The sequence below is a fragment of the Toxorhynchites rutilus genome, chromosome 3, assembly GCF_029784135.1.
Source record: "Toxorhynchites rutilus septentrionalis strain SRP chromosome 3, ASM2978413v1, whole genome shotgun sequence".
Lineage (NCBI taxonomy): Eukaryota > Metazoa > Arthropoda > Insecta > Diptera > Culicidae > Toxorhynchites > Toxorhynchites rutilus.
Genome location: NC_073746.1, coordinates 229,756,911 through 229,783,592, shown reverse-complemented (window position 1 = coordinate 229,783,592; position 26,682 = coordinate 229,756,911). Strand labels below are relative to the sequence as shown.

Genomic DNA, 26,682 nt, shown 5'->3' with positions numbered 1-26,682 from the left:
TCACGTTGATTTCCAGAAGGTTTACTTCTCATTTCATAATGTTATACGGTGAACCAAAAAGGGTACTAAAATGGTGATACTAAAATCATGCGGGGTAACGTTGGCCACAACTAGGGGAATGAAGGCCACATGATTCTAGCCGATTATTGTTTCCGGCAAAATTATACTACAGATTAAGATAAACTGACCAGACGTCCCGCATTTCAACAAAATGTCCCGCGTAAGATTGCGTCCCGCGAAACGTCCCGCATTTGGCAAAAGAAACGAAAATGTCCCGCGTTATCATTATGTTTCAATATCACAATTTGATCATTCTGATTTTCTTAAATGGAATAACCTCAATAAAAAAACTTTTATTTGGCAGACTGTACAAGAGCGCTTCTAATGCATCCAAAGAATAATACGTTGAGCTGGTTTCATCACACCAAGGTTGGTGGTCTTCGTGGTCAAGGGAAGGTTGGTGGTCTTCGCGACAATGTTTATCTCCAGCCAATCCATCCTCTAGTGATCTTTTGGCATAATGGGCTGATCCCAGGTTCGGCATAAAGACCACATCACCTTCCCAACTCCGGCAAACACTTCGTACTATATATTTCTATATATTTATTTTGGACATTCCCTTCACTTTTGTCAGAGAACCTTCTTTGAGAACTTGATGTGAATGATATATTTGACGTCATCGCTTACCTGGGGAACATAAAGTACCCGGTCCTCTGCCATTCGTTGAATTCTAGCATCAAGTACGTCTCGTCTTTCATTACGAGTACGAAAAGAAGTTTTTCACTTCTTTCGCCGGAAACAAGTTTTTCACCAGCACCTCAAGCTACTCCTTCTGGGTGTTTGCCTGCTGCTCAGATCCGTCCGGTCTCGTCTGACGCTTCCACATAAAAATGTCCATTTTGGCCAAATTTTTCTCCACCGTTTGCTTCGATCTCCCGGGTTAAGGAGCGGCAAATAGATGATATTGTAAATACCAGATCGGCTATATCTGGCGAACACAAAGTGCCTCAGGATGTCCAAGTCCTCCGCTGTGGGATGGAGCTTGCAGTATGGAAAAATTAAGTTGCTTGACAGTGCTGCTGCTGCGAATCAACATCTTCGAATCATTTTTGTTGTAGACTTAATAAACGTAAGATTTAAAGAAAATTTGTTCTTATAAATTATCTTTCATCGCCATCCGAAATTAGTCCATTTTTTTTTGAATGCATACGTTAACACTAAAATCGATGAAAAATGAATTGGAATTTTCGAGCATTCCATTCGGTAATTTGAAGAAAATTGTAGAATTTTAATCGTGATTGCCAGGCGTAAATGCTCTGATTTAGCGAGTGATTTTCGGGCGTAAACAAAATCTAAACTAACGAAAAATCACAACTGAGTGCCGATACTCAGAAAGAAATAATACTGATCAGTTTAGACTCGCTAGACTATGGTTTATGTTCACATAACGTTTTGTTGTTTGTGTCCCGCGTTAGACCTCTGAGCATCTGGTCACTTTAGATTAAGGCCGTTGATCAAGTGTGACAAGAATGGGAGGTGTTATTTTCCCTGAACTACCTCTAACGTGCTTGATGCGCAACCCTCATCATAATGAAACATTATTATATGTGGCATCTGAAAACAAATAAAATTTATCATGAATCTGTCTTGAGTTATGCAACCAACAATATAAGAAGTGTGATTTTCTCAAGGAATTCGTCAATCACGTGCGTTCAAATGATATCTTTTATGGCAAATCACACCTCTTACAATAGTGGCCGTCTTAACCCAAGTATGAGTCGAGTAAAAGTGCCTCAATATATACATGAAATGCTTGAAAAATATACCGGTCTCTATATAAGCACACTTAACATACCTGTCTTTTTACTATTATAACATTGGTTTCACGAGACATGTACATATTCACTACTAAAACACTAAATTTCTAGCGAGCAAAATAATAAATCGGTGCTCATCGCCATCTGAAAAGTTTATTTTTGTTGTTTTATCTTAACGTTTCACCTATACACACACCAAAATGGGTATACATAATTGAGGGTGATGTAATACACTAAAATAATGTATTATAACTGTCCAATAGTTGATTCTTTCAATAATCTAGAGAGTGGCTATCTTAACCCGGGTCTTCCCCCGCCTTCCCCTATGTGATGGTCACCAAAATTGTCGACCGTTTACAACACTGGTTGTAGCCAGGTATGGGCGAAATCGCATCGAAATTCGTTCAACAACACTTATTCACAGATGAAACTCACCCTTCTATTCTCCGTTTATGCGTCACTTTATTTGAGACAGAAAATATTCACTTATCATCTTCGCAAAGTTCATTCTTGATTTGAACGGAAAAAATACTGTCTCAATTCCGCTCATCTATTCTCAAAGAATTTTGCATTCCCTCATTTGCCTCTCGGAATGAAGATGGTGAGAGAATCAAATTGGAAACTTTTGCTCGAGCCAGCGAGTGTCTCTATAAAATCATCGTTTTTCACTCAATGAGTAATCATTGAGCCTCGATCGCGGCAGTAAAATATAGGTAGATAGTTGAAATCGAAAAATTGTTTTCTGTGCACTATTGCAATGGTATTTTTTTGTTTCTAGTATGAAACGATCTAAGCCAACGCAAAAGACCATATTAACGCAAGTTATTAGTGAGCGGGAAGATAGATTCATGTGCACTTGAATGCTGACAAGGAAAAGAGTACAAGGGAAAATAAAATCATGCATACAAGCAGATTCAGTCTATTTTGACTCACTCGTTATTTTGTTTCGTGCGATCCTTCCAAAGGAGTATTCATTCATTGAATGTTGTTTTCCACTCTTTGCTTTGTTATGTTCACTCTCAGTCCCGAATGAAGATGGTTGGAGAATGAAAAATGATTCATCGTGCAATCTTACGATTGCTTGTTGCGTTCTTTTCGCCATGATTATTCCAAGCAGATACAAGAGTGATTTATAATTAGTTGTGGAGAAATGAGCGAATGAACTTTTCCATACTTAGTTGTAGCCCTAGTTATTTTAATCAACTTTGTAGAACAAAGTTTTTTTCTATCTTTTAATATAACTTTATATTTAGATTTTAAGTTGCATTAGGGTGACCATGAAAAAACGTGATTTTTGCTCCAATTTTTACATTCTACATCAAAATTGCCTTCGGAAAACATTTAGAGCTTATCAAGACAAACATTTGCGATGTAGAACTTTTCAATCTTTATTCTTACTCAAAGTTATTGATGGGTTTTCACCCAAAAACACATGATTTCAATGTTAGTTTACTCAAATGTTTAGGGGGTAATTTTTGGGAAAAATATCAATATCAAGAGTTGAGATACTGACAAATTCTGCATTGAAAAATGTTTGTCTTAGTAAGCTCTTTCTGAAGACAATTTGCATATAGAATTTGAAATATGAAAGTTAGAGAAAAAAAAAACATTTTTCTCATGGTTACCATATGATTCGGAGCATGTTTCATGAAAGAGAGGCAATTGAGAATTTTACCATTGAAAAATTTTCATGATTGCTTTGAGGCAGAACGCTGTGTTGGAACTGAATCAGTGCACTTGAGAATACAACGGTCAGATAATTTCGCGCTTACTATGGTTCTATCCAGGCATTTTTCTAGTCGTCTTCCAAAAAGCGTTCTTCCTTGATCATCCATTCACGAGCTTTCGCGAACATCAACGCATTTTCGCTTTAATTAAACTTTTCAGTTTATTTTTTAAATTCTGATACTTCCCAAACCATTCCACTCTACCAGTTTTGACGTTGGACTTGTCTTTCATTTCTGTACTGGGGTGTCAGTTCAACATTTCCAAAACGAGAGCGTTACGTTTGAATTCCAAAGTTCTGATCAATAATATTTCTTTGTTGGCTGCTTTGAAACCAAACCATTGAAATCACAAAATTCTATAAAAAGGGTACCAATTTCAAAATCCAATCAGTCATGATTGATCATCTGTTGATGCCGTCAACTAGAAGCAAAAGAATTAAAAATATAGTGCCCCCTCTGACTAATCCTGTTTCTATTTTGCTACCGTGTAGAACGGATGTGCAAAATATTTCCTCTCAGAATATAAAGGGTGTTTTCACATCAAATTGCATCACGGAAAAAACGCTGTAGAAATTTAATTTTTAGGAATTATATCTTCAGCTTTGGCTTATAATAAGATAAGAGTGTATAGATCACGTTGGCCATGCTTCACTGTCAATTTTTCGTAAATTTGGAAAAATGTCGTCGAACGAAAAAGAGCGTCGTGAATTAATCCTGTGCACTCATTTCGAGAATCCGGAGTTGTCACATCGGGACATCGGTAAAATGCTGGGAATCGTCCAATCCACGGTCAGCAGAGTACTAAAACGATACTTCGAGAACCTAACCATCGACCGGAAGGTGAAGAACGGCAAAAATGGATGCTCCGTCAGTGAAAAAGATCACAAGCGCGTAGTTAAGCAGTTTAGACGCGATCCGAGAAGTTCGGTCCGGGATGTCGTCAATATGCTGAATTTGTCAAGTTCATTCGTCCAGCGGACCAAGCAGCGGGAGGGCCTGTGTACATACAAGGTTCAGAAGGCTCCTAACCGCGACGAAAGGCAAAACATGGTGGGGAAGACGCGAGCCCGGAAGCTGTACACCGAAATGCTGACGAAGCCGCATTGTCTGGTAATGGACGACGAAACCTACGTCAAAGCGGACTTTCGTCAGCTGCCGGGCCTATTGTTCTTCTCCGCAGAGGACAAATTCAGCGTTCCGGAGGAGATTCGCAAGCAAAAACTATCCAAGTTTGCTAAAAAGTACATGGTGTGGCAAGCGATCTGCTCTTGCGGAAAGCGGAGCGCCCCCTTCGTGAGGACCGGCACGGTAAACGGGCAGGTTTACCTTAAGGAGTGCCTACAGAAGCGCTTACTACCACTATTGAAGCAGCACGAGGGCCCGACCATCTTCTGGCCGGATCTCGCTTCGTACCACTATTCAAAGGACGTGTTGGAGTGGTACGAAGCCAACGGGGTCACCTTCGTGCCAAAGGAAATGAACCCGCCCAACGCGCCGGAGCTTCGCCCAATAGAGAAATATTGGGCGATTATGAAGCAGGCCCTCCGGAAGAACCCAAAAGTTGTCAAATCGGAGGCGGACTTCAAGAGAAAATGGATTTCTGTTCAAAAAAAACTACAACCTGACGTTGTACAGAACCTCATGGACGGGGTAAAGAGGAAGGTGCGAGCATACGGGCTTGGGCTCGAAGTATGAATAAAAAGAAAATGCCAAAAGTTGTTTAATAGTTTTTATTTTACTGTCTAAAATTTTCAAAAGGATCGGTCTACTGGGCGAATTTCTACAGCGTTTTTTCCGTGATGCAATTTGATGTGACACACCCTTTATTCTCGGAATATACAAGAAAGAAGCAAAGAAGAAATCTTGCACTAACGGGCTGAAACGAAATACTCACTTGGACGTAAATCGGTTTTCATACCATTAGGTGAAGAGTGTTCTATATGATTGAATCGCACGTATGCATTGTTATTATTATTATTGTTATTATTTCAAAACTTGAAGAGAATTGAAGCTTCAAAATTATGTACATCCCATCTTCATGCGTTTATTTTTCACGAAGTTTCATTTGAAAAATCACTTAAAAATTTCAACTACACACTATGTTCCTCTATTTTTCGTTGACTTCCGCATCTGTATTCTAAACCTGACACCGAGAATTCCTTCATTCAACGGTTTCCACTTGATGAGAATTTTTTTTTTTCTTTATTATAGTGACTTTCAACACAGTTCGGCTGGTTCGTCACTACTTCCATTTTTGGAAGAATGTCGGGAGTGAGAATTGAACTCGTGATCTCTGCGTGAGAGGTATGGATGTTACCACTACGCCAGATCGCCTCCACATGAGAATTCATCTTAAAATGACATTTGACCCAGGGAAATCCTTCCTCATCCAAAGGTCATCCAACGGTTCAGGATATCATTATTGTTTGCTACTAGCGCGCATGTGTTAGCATACTCCATGCTGACGGTCATCGCCAGTAAATTCATTCAGTTCTGTTCTTTATGAAATTATAGTGAGGGATGGCAATTAAAGAAGTTGCAATATTGTCGTTCGCATCAGTCTAAACGCTGTGGGTTCTAGAGAACGCATTCTCACGTTTTAACTGAATGATGGTGGGAACGGTCGGTCCATTCCATCTCGTTGATTTAACAGCATAGTAATTGCACGCGAATTCGCACCCACTCACTTAACCACTATCACATTTAAAGTACGTGACCAATTTTTGATAAACACTGTGCTTGCGAAGTTACTTCTCCATATTTTTTTTTCTTTATGTTGTTATTGCTTTTTCTTCAACGGTGCCAACGTGAGGAACTTTGCCGTCTCATCATAGTATTACTTGCTTTGTTTTTATTAGTACATAGTTAAGGTTTCTATGCCAAATAGCACACCTTGAATGTATCTTGAGTTGCAAGTTCTGGAATACGCGTTACACGTTGCCACTTACATAAATGATATAATGCCCACTAATGGGGACAGCAACTCACCTTTTGACAGTCGATCGATACTCTCGAATCGGCCCTCCACTTTGGATCGCAGCGAATCAAGATCAAAGGGTGCAGCCAAACCATGATCGACACTTCGCGATTTGCTCCTGCAATATAGGAAATAAGAAAGAGAGGTAAAAATTAACATTTTTATAGCATTGTGTGTATTTATGATTTTCTCACGTTACGGTGGTGTAAACAAACAAATCAGTATGGTCGAATAAACGTAAGTGTTAAATGAACTCATGAATTTTATGATGCTGGCACGAATTTGTACTCCGAACGACTACGACACAACAACTAGAACCAGAAAGGTAGCTAAAAGTCAACACTTGCGATATTTATTCAGTGCGCATGCAGAAAGAACCAAAGCCGAAAAATATTGTTAATAATAAAATTGTTTCCTGTGCGAGCGTGCGGGGTGATACGCACGTAAACAACCCAAACTTAGGAAATCATTGGGGAGCGGTAAACGAATCTCATTGGGCGACAGGTTGAAAATATGAGTAAGCCTTATTAATGAATCGAAATCGTGAATGCTTGGTGGAACTATAAACAGGAATATAAACAAACATTGGAATTGAACAACTTCAAAAACTGAAACCATTTTCAGCGATAATAAAAATGTACATAAAATGGTATACGAATAACTGACGAGAAACAGCTGCTCCATTATTGAGTCTTAAAAACGTAATCGATGAAAGGCAAAATTTAATTCAACCAAAAGCGTGAAATCGAACTTGTCTTTCATTCAACAAAACAATAAAAGAAGACCATTTTGATTATTTTTTTACATTTCTCATACAACTATAGTTAGTCGACTTCCAAATAACTTTCAATTATTTGAGTAAGAAAGAAAAAAATAAATGAATTATATCCGTTTATTTCTAAAAAAAACGTTATCATTCCCCATTGATAAAACGTCACATGTTCGTAAATTTGAAAATCAGTAAATTAAATTCAGTTCATGTTCCCGAAATGAAAACGAATGTCACGATGCCATAAACTTAATTTACACCAAACGCGACGGTAATAATTCTCGTTTTACTCGCTATCTGTTGAGTGCGCCGTTGAATGCAAAGCTTCAATGAAGCTGAATGAACGAATGAATCGGATAACAGCTCCCAATCATAACCGAAGAAGCTGGCATAGTTAGGATGGGCCAATCTCCTGCTCGAAGAAGCAACGGTAGGCATTGTTGCGCCAAACTTGATGTGCCTGTTGCCAGCCAGTGATACTCATCACGCGACTCACGCGCTAAGAAGGGAACGCCCCCACATAAAATTAATCAAATTTCTAATACCTTCTCTGCAAGTGTTACCAGCTGGTCCCGATTCTCATTACGATTATTTGCTCAATTTGGTCTATCTCCACAGCCGCTACAGCCTCTTCAATGTCACTCGCCTTCGGGTGAAATTGATAAAAGATAAGACAGAATCGAGATAATTGGATAATGTTTTGTATAAAAAGATCCGCGGTGAGGCCTAAAAATAGACTGCGGTTCCCTCCTTCCGGGCAACAGATTGTAATGAATGCGTGTCAAACACTTCGGATTGATCGATTCAATATTACATTCGATATAGCTATTCCACGAAGGGATGAATTTGTGGTTCACAGGTTCCAGGTACCCAGAGGCAGCTATTAATTTGCAATTTACGTCTGCTGTCTTAATTTGATTGCGATAAAAAGCTCTTAGCGGCTGGGTTCCGTATAATTGAATTGACCAAAGTAAACACATATCCACGCAAGCGCGTGACAAAGGAGGGAGAGGAAGCCACACAGGTAAAAATAATACTCGAAAAGAACACGAAATGATCATTAAACAGCTGTGGTTGCCATTCCAAGAGGAAACGAGAAGAATGATACTTGTTCGCGATTTTTTTTTCTGCACTGTGCGAATTTCGTGTCGCTGTAGAAACCAATTTCCGGAGCGCGGGTCCGTTCAAGGTCGATGAGCGGATTTGTGTGTTGTTTGGTTTGTTATTTTTCTATTGGTCGTTTGTTTATCTTGGAAATTTGAATGGGCTGTCTCCGACGGGGGCATGATCTGCTGACCTGCCGGGTGAATGTGTACCTTTGACCGGCGGCGATAGTCGTTTTCCCATTACTATGAATGAGATTTTGGGTGACTGATGTTTGAGATAGGTTGATTAATATGAAATCTGGTTTTAAGGGCGGTATATCATTAAAGTTAGTCGGCGCGTTAAGAACGAAACAAGTAGATGAATTATAAAAAAAAAACATTAGCGACCCCAAAACATACAGTAAATTATTGGCAAAGAATTTGCTTCATACATCACAACGCATCGCAGTGTAAGTGAGATCAGAACAAAGGAACTTGAACTGACAGGTGGTTCCTTTTTGACAGTATGAGAACAAGATATGGAAGATTTGTAATGGTAAATGATAGCAATTATTTTTGTTTACAAACATTCGTCGAAGACCTGGCCCATTTCCGGCCATATTGCTTAAATTCAATCTGTAATAGTGCGTGTACAATAATAATTTCTGCCATTTTGAAGACATTCGATGGATAAAAACACAACGGCCTTGAAGCGACAAATGGTCAAAACTGAGATAATTTGAATTACATTTTTGATCTGATTCGAGACACGTAAGATAAGAAAAATTATACTAACCGACCCGACCCGCCTAAATTTTTGTTTTATATGAATACTTTTGAACATCAAACTTTTCAGGTGATTTTTTTGAAATGCTGTGACTTCGGGAAAAATCACAGCATAAAGATTTGAGCGGCTTTTCAAGAAGTGATTCATTCGGATATGTAAAGAAAGAAGATGTGAATAACAAAGTTTAAAACTTTGGTTTGTGGATAGAATAACAAAAATATTACTTTATTCTAAGTTTTCTCTAATAAATTTTCATCACAATGATGATCATTGCACATTTTTGTTTATAATCATGATCTTTTTGATCTATTCTGTCGTTTTCTGCAAACATGTACTGCACTCGAGAATATTCGTTCACATGGCACTGAAGTCGCCGGAGTACACTCTTTCCAGAACGATGTCGTTGAGGATAGACAGAGTTTCTTCTTTTTCTCCAAAGCAAAGGGTCGCTTATTCTTTGCAGATGTGGTTCCGCTAAATATTTGTCTGGCTTAACTTCTGCAGCTTCTGGATCATGCAGGGCTTCAAGTGTGCCAAACAATGCATCGAACTCGTCCCACACAGAGGGCCCGCTTTATTTGACTGTTAACTGCTACTTACTTAATTATTTTTTAGCTTTTAGCATATTATCTGTATCATGTATTACTATGTTTAATCAAAATGAAATCGTTTAACTCAACAAGTTGAGCTCCGTGTCGGTCTCTAGGGACTGACATTGAGCTTTTCGTTAGAAAGACGTTGATCACTGGGACTGACAGTTATAAAATTAGGAAATAAAAAGGCAATGGTTTGCCAACTTGTTTTAGGAGTTGGCAGCACCTTCTCAGATTGCAGTGGAACGTTGTGAGTGTAAAATCATTTGAGCAACTGTGCATACTTGATTTTTCCAAAAAAGAAGACTACTTTTTGAAAAGGACCAGTATTTTTTTCTTAATTTTTCATAAAAATTTCTAGCTCAAACACTATTATGCCTACAAAATTTTGGCCAAAGAATGAAATGTAGGAAGTTATTTAAATATTCATTAAAAAATACCTTTTTTTTTAAATTACAGAATTAAAAAAAAAATATTTATTTTTTTCATAAACGTGTTTCTTTAATTCTCAGAAAAATACCAAAAGTAACAGTGTATAGAAGACTTGTTGGTAGTTGTATGGACTATTCATATAATTTTCGCTCAGAATTTAAAAAAAAAGTATGTTTTTGAGAAAAACGAATTTTAATTTTCAAAATTTTTTTTTTAACTTCTTTGCCATTATTTTAATAAAACCTTGAACAATTTCCTATCTTCCATTGTCTGAACCAAAATTCTGTAGTTCTTATAGTTTTTGAGTTGGAAATTTTTTAAAATTGAAAGTACTTAACATTTTAAGGACCGGGAAAAAATATGTAAGACAAACGCCAGGGACCGCACGTTTTGACTTGTGTGAAGTTGCTTGCTTTGCTTGCAAGTTTTTAAGAGGCTTTAAACTGTGTAGTTCATTCGCCTCTATGTGTGAAGAACTAGCGGATGAAAGTTCAGCGGATAAAAGTTTTTGTTGCGTGCAAGTTTCTATTCAACGTCTTGCTGGATTTAATAAATAATGAATTATCTCAGTTGAAATAAATTGATTGTTTATCAAGTAACCACCTTCAAAATCATGCTCATTATATAGAGAATTGAATCATTCATCTTTCCACATAATTCATTTTTGTCTCGATCGTGACAGAGAAAAGTTAAAGACTGAAACGTGAGCATGGGTCAATATAGGAAAATATACAGAATTTATATCGAGTTATCGTTATCGTTATCGAAGTTATTCGATAGAGAAATATTTTACTTATCTTCCAGCAACAATTTTATTAATCGGAAAAGGGTCTAAGAAAAGTTATAGGCCAAGTTGTATGGGGGAAATTATTTTTTTTAAGAAAATTGGAAAAAGTTATTTGAAAGGACCCAAAACACATTTTCGAGATAGTACTCATTCTATAAAGAATATTTTTATTTATCTTTAGCCACATTTTCATTGATCCGAAAACAGTATGAGAGAAGTTATTGTCCAAAACGTTCACGAGTTGTACGGGGGAAAGGGTCTGACTGGGTAAGGAAGTAAAAAGTAAAAAGGAAGTAAAAATGTCTATTGCATAGAAATTTTGACTATATTTCGAATCTCTATCCATAGGATCTACGGTGAAAAACGTACCTTCCAATTATTAGCATTCTTAATAGCTTTGAGATAAAAAAAAATAATTCCTAAAAAAATTAACAACTAAAAAAAACTTGAAATATTGATTTATTTGAGGATTTAGGGATTCAGTACTACTATAATTCGTATTTAAATGTGTTCCTAAGCCTTCTATAGATATGTGTGATTTTTTTCAGATAATAATAAGATAATTTTCCTATATGGTTCACTATAAGAGCTATAGTGAAAAAATGAGTTTTTCTTTTTTTTTCCCATTCTCAATAGGCTTGGAAATGAAAATTTGAGAAAATACTCAAAGTATAGGTCGGACTTGATTATATACAGACCCGATTATATGTGATTCGATTATATACAATTTTGGACTCGATTATATACAGTTTGAAAAAAAAATATTTTTTTTATATTTCAAATACGACTCATTTCAAAAAGAATTGTAACCTTTCAACGTTAAGGTGTAGTTTAAGTGGCTATTACATGTACAGTGGGGTAACAATTCACCAGAAATTGTTTATATCGATATTGCAGCCGAATTAAGAAAGATAGCAGTTGGGTGTCAAAGAACAAATTGTGGAGCGGTTAGAGAACTTCAATTTAATTGATATAAACAATCTAGTTTAATATAAATTATTAAGATGAAATTGATAATAACACATTAAAAATAATTAACTTTAAAGTTTTTCACTTCTAAAATGTTATTAAAATCCACTAATTTAAATGGTCCACTACTATACCATGTACAAAATTTTCTCATCTTCCAAATGAAAGCAACAGAATCGTCTTCCGCAGCGTACTTTGTAATGTAGAGTCAGTTTGAGGCAACAGATTCCGAAACAAAAAAAAAACTCTATAACTCTGTTATTGTTGAATTTTTAACATTTGCGTAGAAAGATTTTTTCATCAAATATGATCGTCTATCACCTCCTGAGATAATCTGGATAAATTTATTTTTTCATGTGAGAAAGGTGTTTCCTGACTTTAAGGGGATGAATCAAAAATCAAATTCTTCTTTTATATTCAAAGAACGAAAAATATATATTTATACATATACATTATACAGTGAAAAGATATCAAAAACTGTATATAATCGAGTATGCGCTGTATATCTACTATGGTGTACTGCGACAAATTGTAACAAAATTCGCGTAGAAAAAATCCTGGGTGTATAGAATTTATTAGAGTTTTCAAAACTGATTTTCGATGATTATTAATTGAACTATTTATTATGAAATACGAATTCGAAATTTTTGGTTCATACAATAATATCTCTGTACTGAATTGTCCACAACAACGTTATAGAAATCAAATGAAGGATAGAAATTGATTTCTCATTTCTTCCCGACATTTTTATCTTCTACATCTACATACATCGAAATACAAATTTCTCTGTAAAATATTCCGTGTAAATCCATTTAAATTATGCTTCAAAGAGTTTTGGGTCCTTTCAAAAAACTTTTTTCAATTTTCTTTCAATTAATTTATTTCCACCATACAAGTTGTATAGGTTTTGGGCTATAACTTTTTTTAGACGCTTTTCCGACCAACGGAAATTTTGCTAAAGATAGATAAATATATTCTACATCGAATAAGTACTATCTCGAGAATGTGTTTTGGGACCTTTCAAATAACTTTTTTCAATTTTCTTTAACATAATTAATTTCTTCCATACAACTTGGCTTATAACTTTTCTCATACCCTTTTTCGATTAATAAAATTGTGTCTGGAAGATAGGTAAAATAGTTTCGATAACTCTATTCGAACATCTTTTTTTTTTGATTTTCAAAATTCTGTAAATTTTCCCATGCTCACGTTTCAGTCTATAGCTTTTTTTCTGTCACATCAAGATCAAGAAAAAAATGAATTATGTGGAAAGATGAATGATTCAATTTTCTTTCTAATGAGCATGATTTTGAAGGTTGTTACTTGAGTAACAATTAATTTATTTCAATTGAAATAATTCATTATTCATTAAACCCATTAAGACGTTGAATAGAAACTTGCACGCAACAAAAAGTTTTATCCACTAATTTAACACAAGCCCGTAAAAAAGGAACGCGAAAACGAGAAATCTCGTGAGCGGTTCGCAACGGATGGGACGCGAAACACGAGAAATCTCGCGAGCGGTCCGCAAAGTGTTAAAAAAAATTTTGAAAAAAATTAAGTTGATAACTTTGACACCTACAACATTTTAGATAGACAATGGAATATAGGAAATAATTTAATCTTTCAAAAAAATAAAAAAAAATTATAAAAATTACATTAACAAGTAAAATAATTTTTAAAATTGAAATTTATTTTTCTCAAATTTTTTCAGATCCAAAATTATATGAATAGTCCATACAACTACCAAAAAGTATCCCATGCATCGGAACAACGGCACTGTTACAGAGAAAAAGTTTTTTCAGCGAGCAAACGGTAATTTTATTTATTTCCCCTTCATCCAACAGTATGAAGGAAAACATCACCAGAAAGATTGGCTATCTAGTTGGATTTGTTCATCATTATTTACTAACTCTATCCAAACAGCATCATAATAAAGTAATATGCGCTATGTTTCCGAGTTCTTTATTATGCTTCGATATAACGTATAATTAGATACAACGTATAATTTTGAAAGTGAAATGTACTTTATATCAAAGTTTCCCTGTATCTGTATCATTAGTAGATTTCTCTACATTTGAAACATTCAACTTTTTTTTTTTAAATTTTCATTTCTTACTTCATTTTCACTGATGATGTTTTTCCATTTGATACCCATACGTATGAGTAGGAGTTGATGAAAGTATTTGGTCATTTTGTTACTGTGGCTATCTTGGATTTGGATTTTTTATGATCTACTGTGTTCCACTAGTCCAGACCTTTGATTTGAAACCCATATTGATGTGGTTTTGAAAAAAAAGGATTTTCATTTTCCACAAATAACTGTGTGCTACTAGGCAAGAAATTTTCATTTGATACTCATATGAATATGGTAATAATTGTGTTCTACTACTATGCTTCGGTTCATCCATGAACCACGGTTCTTTCATGAACCGAGGCTCCGCGGTTTTTTCAACCGTGGCTCTTTTTTGAACCGAGGCTCTATTTTGAGCCGAGACTCTTTTGAGCCGAGACTCTTTTGAGCCGAGACTCTTTTGAGCCGAGACTCTTTTGAGTTCCGGCTCTTCTTTGAACCGAGGCTCTTTTGACGTAGAACTACGTCTTTCATTAAGGGTGCCAAATCAGAAAACAAGTCACGTTTTTATGAAATAAAGTTAACGTTGATAACTATTTTTGCCGCGAACGGATTTTGGCGATTTACATACTAAACGAATCCGAAATTCCGTAAGATTTGTTTAATATGCTATACATTAGAATCCCCTGGTTTGTAAGTGGTGAAAATTCATAAAAACTTTAAGCGTTTCCATTTTCCCATACATTTGACATTTGTTCTGTCCATTTGCGTGCTTTCCCGAACAGAGCTGTCAATAACGAGCAACTTATCGACGACCAACGAAGGGGAAATCGTAGGATTTGAGGTCTCCGTGAACAAAGGAAAAGTAGAAGAATGAAGGGGAATACTTGCATAGAGTATAAACAGTGGATCTCGCTGAGGCAAACTTTCATTCAGCATCGAACTGTTGAGCAATCCAGTTCACTTTGCTTTCGCTGAGCTTCGATCTAAGATTGGACCCCACCAGTGTTAATACAACTTGGATATCGTCGTTTGGTTTTTCTGTTCGTTTTTCGCGTTATTCGTATCGTGTGCTTTTCTTTCCGCTTCATAAATTGGACGCTTCGCGTAGTGTGTAATGAGCAAGAAGAAGAGGAAAGCAGGCTCTAGCCCTGCAAAAAACGAACGCATTGCCAGGGACGATAATATTTCGAGGCAAGCTTCATCTAATGATGCACGCGATGTTGGTGCAGTGAAAAGCGCTCGCACTGAACCGAGCCTTCCCGAGTGTGACACCGCATCGAACAACAGCGAAGTAGGCGATTTCGGCGCGTCGGACGAAAATGTAAACGCCGTTACCCAGGCAGCAACCAAAATCAAGATCCCCCTGCTGGTGGTGAAGGCGGTCGCTCTTGACAAACTCATCAGCGAATTTGCATCGATGGGTGTTACAGCAGAGTACAAGCTGTGTGGCATAATTCAGTCTTTTTCGAAGCAGTTAACATTGTTTGTTTTCCGTCATCATAAGGGCTTCGTTGGTGCCTTTGAGAATGCATCAATGCATTAAACTGACGTTATGGCGAAGCAGGCGTTAAGGTTGTGCGTCAAAAAGGTTGTTGATATTAACAAAAAGAGTTTATTTCGCTTGTTTAGTCACCAAGAAAGTAAATGTTGTTCTGGAATTTTGTATGTGATTAGGTTTCGCTTGCCAGTAGAAAAACTTCCTCCAATAAGGGTGACAACTGCGCTTCTCTCGAGGATGAGTAATGTAACTTTTTTCGAGACCAGTAATATTAACAGAAGAGTTTCTTTTGAGGATAGCACAAAATAATGAGAAGTTTTTATATTCCTATTAGTTTCAAGCCACCAATGTATGGCTCTGTATGCATGCTATGGCGAACGCTTGTTTGGCGCTTGGTTTACGTTGTACGAACGATGCCTAAGGTGCGATTCCTTTGAGGCAATACTAAATAACATGTAGCAGGATATTTGATACTTGCAAGTGTTGTCATTGTTGTTGTTTCCATGCGGTTCCAAAGATATATTGATGTAGTTATGAGATGTGGAATAATGGTGCTGGTGCAACATGTATATAATCGACTGTAGCCGAGTCTACGTCAATCACAAAAAAGGCCACCGGAATAACGTTTAAGTTTTCAATGCATTGACATGAAATAAATTGTGACATACGATCAGCTAGTGTATTGTTTTGCGAGTGCAGGAATGAATCATCAATCAATTATCGTCAACTGATTCTACAATGAAAAAACTTTTTCAGAGATTATTCTACTAAGCAGCTGTTTCTAAAATTTCACAGCATTATAAATTCGAAGGTATAAATAAGCGACTTATATAAAATAACAGCGTAGTTCTACGTCAACAATGCGGTCGTATCTTGGACACAACCTCCTATAATTTTTTGATCTGTGCTTCCTTTGTAAAGAACAGTGGAACATACGCCCGTTTTGACGAACCGGCTCTAATGAGTGGCTCGTGAGCGTTCGCCAATTTCTAGTGTAGATTAGTTTCATTTGGCTAATTTGTTACTTGGACGAAACAAATATTTGAATTTTTAGCATCGATTTTAAAAGTACCTAAAACATGTTTTAGTACTTAAAGCTTAATTTTAGATTTTAGTGCTCATAACGGAAATTAGTGCCGCACCCTATCACGCTTCATACGTGGATTTTAGGTGGCTTGTTTTTTTAAGTGGATTTTCCAATTACGGAGGTTTTTACGCGGATTATCGAAGTTTTTTGACGTAGGACTACGTCTTTCATTTCTATACCGGGATGTAAAATCAATGTTTCGAAAACGAAAGCGTTACGCTGGAGACCGAGATTTTGAGCGTTAATACCTCCTAAACAACGAAATAGTATGATAAGCACTTCATTCGAAAGAAGAAATGCCTGGAGGCGATCTGGCGTAGTGGTAACATCCATGCCTCTCACGCTAAAGGTCACGAGTTCAATTCTCACTCCCGACATTCTTCCAAAAATGGAAGTAAAAAAAGTCACAGAAGGTTGTGTCCGAGACACGACCGCATAGTTGACGTAGGATTACGTTAGGCTATCTGTCGCATGCTGATTTTGGATGTTTGAATAAATATATTGTTAAACTCTATGATAATGATCTGATGGCCCTGAAAAGGGCCGTTTGGTTTGGTTGTTGGGTATTTTTTGTTTTTTGGCAGCGGTAGCTTTTTCGGAGCCGCTGCTGCCTATTTCTGTTTTTATTTTGGTGGTTTTCGTTGACACCATCACGTCGAGCTAAACGGCGAATAGCGAGTTTGATTCACTGGATATTGTCATGTAGAACCTTGCGATACGCTTCGATCCTCCTTTGCCTTCCTTGCCGCATGAGGTCATGTTGGTTGATGTTGATCTGATGTGACCACACTTAAAACACTAAAAACATATATGTTTACCGATCTGAGCGTCGAACAAAATGAGAAATCTGACTGAGCAGCAGAGAGAACATGCCTGAAACTTTCTGCTCATGATGTTTGCTGTTGCCATCAGTACTGGACCGATGCGGGACACAGCTCGATTGTTGATGTTAAGCCTCGATGTTTACCGCCGCTGCTGCTGCTACTGCCACTTAAGTTCGATATGAGACACAGCTCAATTGTTGGCCGCTCAGATTCGATGCTTCGATGTCTTGAAGTTCACTGCTGCACTTTCACGATTCCAAGAAGCGTGTGCTCGCACTTCTGATGGAGAGAGCGTGCCCGAAATGCTCCGCTCGCGATGCTTGCTGCTGCCACTAGTAGTAATAGTAGTAGTTTGCCGCTGCTTATACTGCCATAGAAGCTTGATGTGAGGCACAGCTAGCCTATTGACCACACAGCTTCGATGCTCGTCTATATATTAGCCGCGTCCACTGCTGCTGCTCTCCACTGTTGTCCGTTCCACGTCCGTTGTAAAAATGAATAAAATCCACGAACGCTCCATCCTTTTATATCATTTGGTATGTGTGAAGTAGGCGCCTCCTACTCGATTGTCATGCAGCTTGCCGGTGAACGAACGAATCGGGCGCGAAAAAGAAATGACGTCAATTTCGATCAATCAGGCCTAGGTATCTTCTGTTTGGATAGTGGTTGAGATTTTTTAATTGTTCGATTGTTAGTTACATGATATATATTATTTTATTCAATGTGAAAAATTATTATGGAGTGCCGACAACGTATGATGCAAACATCTCATCAATCCATCATGAAATGGATGAGCAATAAGCGTTTGAAATTGGACGGGTCGCTCATTTATTTTCTAACGATCATTTATTTTCAAACCGGGAAGCAGTTGACATACTACGCTGCGCTTTTATGTACATGAAAAACCACTTTTAACATGCGGGAGAAAAATCTCATATGAAAATTGCCAGATTTCAATGTTGCCAAGCGTAGTTATTGATGGTTAACCCTTCCGTTACGAGCGTCGTCTATAGACGACATCCGCGCGACGAGCTGTGTGTACGAGCGTCGTCTTTAGACGACATGAAATTCATACTGCTCTTCGATCACACCAGCGCGATGTGCATACTTTTCGGCGCAATGCTCCGTACAGGGGTAGCACTTCGGCGGAGCACACTGCCGTAATGAAAGGTTTAAACCGACGCCGAACCGAATAGCGATGAACGCACCCATATCACGAACTTCGACATTTGATTTGCTATTATGGTGCTACTCGCCCGTGTAGTTCGCGCAAAGGCATTGGCAAAATATTATTTTAGAAAATTCCTTGAGGCATGACCGGAGCCGTTTTGCTATATATATATATATATATATATATATATATATATATATATATATATATATATATATATATATATATGCATACATATGTCATTTGCCTCCCTTACCGCATCCAGTCAGGTTGGTTGATGGAAAGTATGTTTCTGACGTGATAAGTTTCCTGTTAGTTGCACATGATAAAAGAAAATATAAAAGTAAACAGTATTTTTGATCGTAGTTTTATATCATTTTTATGATAATGTCAGATGTAGCAGTTGTTAACTTTTTGGCAACGGTAGTTTTTTCCGAGTCGCTGCTGCTTTCCTTGGCTTTGACATCTTCGGCTTCTGTGCGTCGGTTTGCAAGTTAACACCATCGCGGTGAGCTAAACAACGGATAGCGGGTTTGATACACTGGATGTTGTCATGTGGAACCTAGCGATACACTCTTCCTCAACCGGATCCTTTGTCTCCTTTACCTCCATAACCGCATCCAATTGTATTGGTTGATGTGAACAGGAGTACCAGCAATGCACACTAGAAACACATTTATTTATTGATCTGAGCGTCCAACAAGAATGAGAAATCTGACTGAGTAGCAGCAGCAGCAGCAATAGAGAAAGAGAGCATGCCTGAAACTCTCTACTCATGATGTTTGTTGTTGCCAACAGTAGTGGACCGATGCGAAACACAGCTCGATTGTTGAGGTTCAGCCTTGATGTTTACCGCCGCTGCTGCTGCTACTGCCACTTATGTGAGACACAGCTCAATTGTTGGTCGCTCAGATTCAATACTGTACTTTCACGATGCCAAGAAACGTTCTCGCACTTCTGACGGAGAGAGTGTGCCTGAAACGATCCGCTCGTGATGCTTGCTGCTGCCACTAGTAGTAGATCGGTTTCAACAACCGTTGCTACTGTTTGCCGCTGCTTATGCTGCCATAGAAGCTCGATGTGAGACACAGCTCGCATTTTGACCGCTCAACTTCTATGCTCGCCTATATATTAGCCGCTTTCACTGTTGCTGCTCTCCACTTGTTGTTGTCCGTTCCACGTCCGTTGTAAGAATGAATGAGATCCACGAATGCTCCTTCCTTTTATATCATTTGGTATGTGTGAAGTAGGCGCCTCCTACTCGATTGCCATGCAGCTTGCCGGTGAGAGAACGAATCGGGCACGAAAAAGAAATGACGTCAATTTCGACCAATCAGGACCGGGTATCTCTGTTTGGATAGGGGTTGAATTTTTTCAATTGTTCGATAGTTAGTTATATGATATATACTATTTTATTCAATGTGAAAAATTGTTATGGAGTGCCGTAATCGTTTGATGCAAAAATCTCATCAATCCATCATGAAATGAATGAGTAACAAGCGTTTGAAATTGGACATTTTTCATGATGCGATCGATTTTCATTTTTCAATTTGTACCCCAATATGTTCCCGAAAGACGTAATCCTACGTCAAAAGTGACGAACCAGCCAAATGAGTTGAAAATCACTATAAAAGAGATAAAAAAAAAGGAATGCCTGGGGAAATCGGCATTGCAAAATAGATGCAAGCAGCGGATACTTTCGTACTCGTTTGCGCTTTGACAAATCGGAATGTTTCCTTAACACAGACTTCAAAACCATGGAGCCAAGGGAAATCGGCATTTCGAAATAGATACAAGCAGTGGGTACTTTTATACTCGTTTGCGCTTTGGCAAATCGGAATGTTTCCCTAACACAGACTTCAAAACCATGGAGTCAAGGGAAATCGGCATTTCAGAATAAGATACAAGCAGCGGGTATTTTTGTACTCGTTTGCGTTTCTGCAAATCGGAATGTTTCCCTAACACAGACTTCAAAACCATGGATCCAAGGGAAATCGGCATTTCAAAATAGATACAAGCAGTGGGTACTTTTATACTCGTTTTCGTTTTTGCAAGTCGGAATGTTTCCCTAACACAGACTTCAAAACCATGGAGCCAAGGAAAATCGACATTTCATGCCTCTTCATGTCGCCAGCTCACTGAACTTCTTCGCATACCGTTAGATGATTAGGCAAATTGATAACTATTTGCGGCGATAACCACTACTATAGGCGTCGTGCACAAATTACGTAACGCCAAAAATCCAGATTTTGGACCCCCTCCCTCCCCTACGTAACGCAATTTCCTATCTCTAATACACAGAAAGTAACGCAACCTCGACCCTCCTCACCACTTCAAATCAACCCTTCGTGAACTTTCATATCAATGACCGATCGTGTATTGCGAAAAATTTAGCACAAGTGTAATTGTAAAATTGTATATGGTAGCAGTTGTGTTAAAAATGACTTGGTATATGAAACGATTTATTTCAATTTTATAAATAAAAACCAAGGTGTATTCCCGCTCTAGAACGGGTCGTTCGGTTTAAGCTGTCTGTTTTGTTGTGTTCATTTTCACCCAAAAAAAGTTCATGCGGCGAGAAAAAAATGGAAAAGTGAAGAAATATTCGAAAAAGTGATTTCCCATATGCTCTACATATAGTATTAGGTGTTGTTAGTCCAATTGATATTCGCAATGGGTTGAATAAACACTTACAAAGTAAAAATTATAAAACAAAATTACCTTTTCAATTTCAAATATGTTTTCTCTATATTAAAGTAACATGTTTTTACTGATGAGAAAAGTTGATAATTGAGGGCCTTATAATGCAAGGGGTGTAAGTGACTTGATCGATTTCTCTTCATCAACTTTTTTTTTAGTTAATAACTCAACTGCAAAAAAAGTTCCAATTTAAGTTCGCTATAGAATCCGATAGATGAGGTTCTGACCTATCTTCCACATTGTCAAATACAACTGGGAATATATTTGCAGCTATGTTATGACCAGAAGAGAGAGTCGATGTAGAGAAATCGATCAAATCACTTACACCCCTTTCACTCTAAGCTAAAGTGACTAGATGGTCAGAGGTCTAACGCGGGACACAAAAAACAAATCGTTATGTATATACGTTATGTTAATATAAACCATAGCTTAGCAAGTCTAAACTGATCTGTACTATTTCTTTCTAAGTACCGGCACTCAGTTGTGATTTTTCGGTGGTTTAGATTTTATTTACGCCTGAAAAGCACTATTAAAATTCTATAATTTTCTTCAAATTACCGAATGGAATGCACTGTCAAGCAACTTGAGTTGGACATCCTGAGGCACTTTGTGTCCGCTAGATATAGCCGATCTGGTATTTACAACATCATCTCCCTGTCGCTCCTTAAGCCGGGAGATCGAAGTAACCGGCCAAACGGTAAAGGAGAATCTGACCAAAATGCACATTTTTATGCGGAAGCGTCAGACGAGACCGGCAGTATCTGAGCAGCAGGCAATCAACCAGAAGGAGTAGCTTGAGGTGCTGGTGAAAAACTTTTTTCCGGCGAAAGAAGTGAAAAACTTCTTTTTCACTGGTGAAAAACTTTTTCTTCGCTGGTGAAAAACTTCTTTTCGTGCTCATGATGAAAGACGAGACGTACTTGATGCTAGAGTTCAACGACCGGCAGGGGACCGAGTATTTACCTCTCCCAGGTAAGCGATGATGTCGAATATCTCATCCACATCAAGTTCTCGAAGAAGATCCTTCTCTGACAGGCGTGAAGGGAATGTCCATGCCACTCTTCTTTCGAGTCATATGGTGAACGGGGAGATATATAGTACGAAGTGCTTGCCGGAAGTTGCGAAGGTGATGTGGTCTTTATGCCGAACTTGGGATCAACCCATTATGCCAAAAGATCACTGGAGGATGGATCGGCTGGAGATAAACAATGTCGCGAAGACCGCCAACCTTCCCAACATTCCCCAGCTGCGACCGATAGAAAACTTTAGGGCGAATGGCCAAAATGGAGAGACAGTCGACCACCAGAGCCACGAAAAGGTAAAAGAACACGCCAACATACATCTTTTCATCGGCCATGGTCCCGGCCAACTTCCGTAAGACCGCCCAGCGCTTCGTTTACGATACTTCATCAAACAACCCTGCCTCTTCCTGTCGAGTATACACTAGTTCGTCCGGCTTATTTAAAACGTTAAGCCCTGACCGAGCTAGGGGAATGAAAATGAACTCTTCGTCCGGCTCACGTTGGTCCCTGCGGATCAATGGGGGACTTTTATAAAAATAATTTTCCAATTTTGTTGCTGTTGCTTCCAGTTGACACATTCTAAACAAAAAGCCCCCTCGGTGCGATGAAACCAGCTCAACGTATCAATCTTTGGATGCATTAGAAGCGCTCTTGAACAGTCTGTTTTTTTTTTGAGGTTCATCCATTTAAGAAAATCAACATGATCAAATTGTGATATTGAAATATATTGATATCGCGGGACATTTTCGTTTCTTTTGCAAAATGCGGGACATTTCGCGGGACGTGATCTTACGCGGGACATTTTATTAAAATGCGGGACTGTCCCGCGTAACGCGGGACGTCTGGTCAGTTTACTCTAAGCCCCTCAATTGTGTTCGGTATTGGTAATTATCTTATATTACATTGGTTAGTTTTTTTTCATTATTTCATCCATACATAACACAGGAGGCATCTCGTCTAGGGTCACAGAGGGCGGTTTTCATCATATCTCATTCCACTTCGGCATCTGCTATCTGATACGTACCATTCAACGACTGTTTACCATACTTCTGTCATCATCACTCGGTAAATACTGGTGGAGTGGACAAAAACATACCCAACAACCAAACAAAATTGCCCTTTTCAGGGCACCAAATCATTATCAAAGAGTTTAACGATGTAATTCTTGAAACATATCCGTTGCTTTTTCGTTGTCCCCAATTTTTTCATTTTAGGAAAAATCCATTCAAATGGTGCGGTACTAACAGGCAGACCCAAAATATAATCAGACAGCTACATGAATTACTTACACTCTAGAAATTTGTTTTCCATTTCTGATAATATTTGCGCGTTACGACTCGTAACTGGCCCGGAATCTTTGCTCCACCTGTTTGCTTGTTAATTTTAATCTCTTTAACCATCGTTCACTCAACAAATTAAATGTTGTCATCTGTATGAACAAGAAGTTATTTTACTAATGCTACTTTGAATATCAGGCCATCCAGGAATAAACTTTAATAAAATAAATTTCCCAGTTTTGAGAAATTTAGCATCCTGTATTCACCTGAATCAACTAATATTTTAAGAATATTTAACATCTTACTGGTCAAAAACACTTCTTCCTCTCTGTGTTTAGAAGTCTAATAAATTAATTAAAATTAACAGCAACATCAGCAACATTGTCTCTTCCAACAAAGTCAATAAATGTTTGAAAGGTCACTAACCGAAATCTTGTTGAAAAACCACCATAGTTTGAGCCACGGGTTTCCAAAACAAAACACATAGTACAACAATACATTTATCTTGTAAAAGCAGAATGAAATACAATTCGTCGAACATACTCAGCATCTCGATACAAGTTGTTCAGGGAATTTTACATAATGTTCGCCGATGAAATCACAAAAACTCTTCAATTGTTCTACATGAATACGGATGCACTGAGCATAATTTTTAATTCAAATTCAATTCAGATGTTCATTTGAAAAAATGTGTTGAAAATTATGGGAATGGAATAAATAGTTTTTAATGTTATACTTCATACTCAAAATACGGTACAGATTGATAAAAAGATGGTACAATCAAAATAGGTCGAAATAACGGTACTGTCCCGTTCAAATCGATACGTTTGGTCAGCCTAGTACTGATAGTCCTAAATTACTATTAAAAACTTTAAGTCATCTTCTCAGTAATATTTAATTATCTTCCAGACCTGAAAAACCTACCGTCAGGGGATTTGCAATAATACCGCTGATACAAATAACTATAATCACTATTTTCGCGAATAAATATAGGAAGGTTGAACCAAGGCGTTGAGAATTGGTATAGAATCTCAATAGCGATTCCATCTATTGTTCATGTCAACACTTGTTGACATTTTAACATCCGTTACCGCTACCGCTCAATGCATAAAGCAAGAAAAAAATCACACAAAAAATTTGTATCTAATGTTGAGTTGATACTTCCATAAGACCGACAGTTTGCCGAATGGTCGAGTTAATCCTATCGACTCTAACCTTTCCTTTATCATGTGACCGATCGTGTTAAATTTGACATATCATCTGCGAAAAAAAATTCCCACTGTTGTCGCCCGCTGTCCACCGTATAAATATCACACCGATATTAATCACTACCGGAAGCATAAACTAAGTCTGGTCATTTCTCCTTGAGTGTGACTTTAGTGTCTCTACAGGGCAATTAAAAGCTTCTGGGAAAATCTCACACTGCTGCGCTGGCTGACCAGGTGTGTTCACCTACTTAAGTGTGCAATACGCAGAGACGGTGAGAGGAAAAAAAATCCAAACACTTTCCCTCTCGTTTGACACACATCGGGAGGATTTGTTATCGGTTACGCGAGACAGCGTCTTGAATCAACTGAACGACCGAGTGGAGTAATTTCAGAGGGAGGGGAGATTATCTCCGTATAGCCTCCTGAGCTCACAGGTGCCTTCAGAACAGCGAGAAGAAATCCAATACCTACATGTGATGGGCGATTGAACGACGCCGAACTGTAGATGATGTTTGAGCTTTGAGGCGTTTACACGATTGAACACGAGCGCTTCGAGATGAGGCCCGAATGTGTGAGTCAGAAAATAAGGTTATTCACCGTATCGTAAGTGTTAATGCATTGATGCTGTGAATGTACGTTCGGAATGATATGTGAGATTGATTCATTGACAATTGAGCGATTGTCGCGTAGCTTAACCCTTTCTCTACGGCAGTGTGCTCCGTCGAAATGCAACCGCTGTACGGAGCACTGCGCTGAAAAATATGCATATCGAGCTGGTGTAATCGATGTGCAGTATAACTCTGATGTTGTCTATAGACGACACACAGCTCATCGCGCGGATGTCCTCTATAGACGACGCTCGTAGCGAAAGGATTAAATGCGCCTGCCCAAAATAGATATATTATTGGATTTCTATGTGTTTTCCCATAGAGCAATTCCAAGTAAAATTGGACAAAAATCTCATCATTTTTTTACGGTGGCACCCCAAAATATGTCGAATATTATTTGCGTATGAGTAATTTTGATTGGTATTATTTTGCTGCAATGGCGTATCTTATGCATATTCCTGAAAAAGAATATTAAAATTTGAAAATTCCAAAACAATTATTGGAAACTACACGTCTGATTAAAATGCGCATTCCGACAAAGTTGTTGAAAATTTATTGAAAATGATATATGATACAAATAAGGGTTTAAAACTTTCTCAAAATATTCCTTTCTTTATCTTTAGTTATTTCAAGTTAATACCCTATAGATTTTCATCTTATAAGTGAGAAACATATTTTCCTACGTGTCTGTTTTATAGCAATGGAGATTTTCTTCTTCTTCTTCTTCTTCTTCTTTAACCCTCCTGTACTCGCGTGCAAAATCATAACACGTATACTCGCGCACGGTGTCACAGACCGAAAATTGAACTTCTCTGTAATGTTGCCATTGTGTATTTTTCAGGCTTTATTGGCATTTATTTGAAGAAGAGGGTATGATTGAATGAAAAAATTCAAAAAAAAATGTTTTCTTCGTCTTTATTATGTTTTAATAGTCATCTAATTGAGCCTCCTCAAAACAGAGTAATTTTCGATGCTCCAACACAAATAACGAAATTCAAAATTTTCACTGTTATTAATTAAAAGTAAGCAACTGAATATAATTCATGGAAGTATAAAGAGTTATAAAATAACCTAAAAACGTATTAATCGATTGTGGTTTCATTTGAGTAAGAATCAGAACATAGCATAACTGCATGCTCGAAACAAACATATTTTTCACATTTCATGCAGTTGTGGCGTCTTCTTCGGGTCTTTTATCGGCGGGAAGAATTTATAACGACCTTCTAGATAATTACCAGATGATGAAGGATCTGGAATATGAAGTTTG

The 26,682-nt window shown here is 37.8% G+C and overlaps 1 protein-coding gene across 18 annotated transcripts in view; it reads right to left on the bottom strand.

The window, feature by feature from the left end:
* Window positions 1-26,682, bottom strand: part of LOC129778219 (TLD domain-containing protein 2) — a 438,692-nt gene that overhangs the window by 131,269 nt on the left and 280,741 nt on the right. For all 18 annotated transcript variants that reach the window (XM_055784977.1, XM_055784979.1, XM_055784981.1 and 15 more), the window contains one exon: window positions 6,533-6,639. In XM_055784977.1, the coding sequence (XP_055640952.1) occupies window positions 6,533-6,639 (107 nt within the window). The remainder of the gene's footprint in view (window positions 1-6,532; window positions 6,640-26,682) is intronic.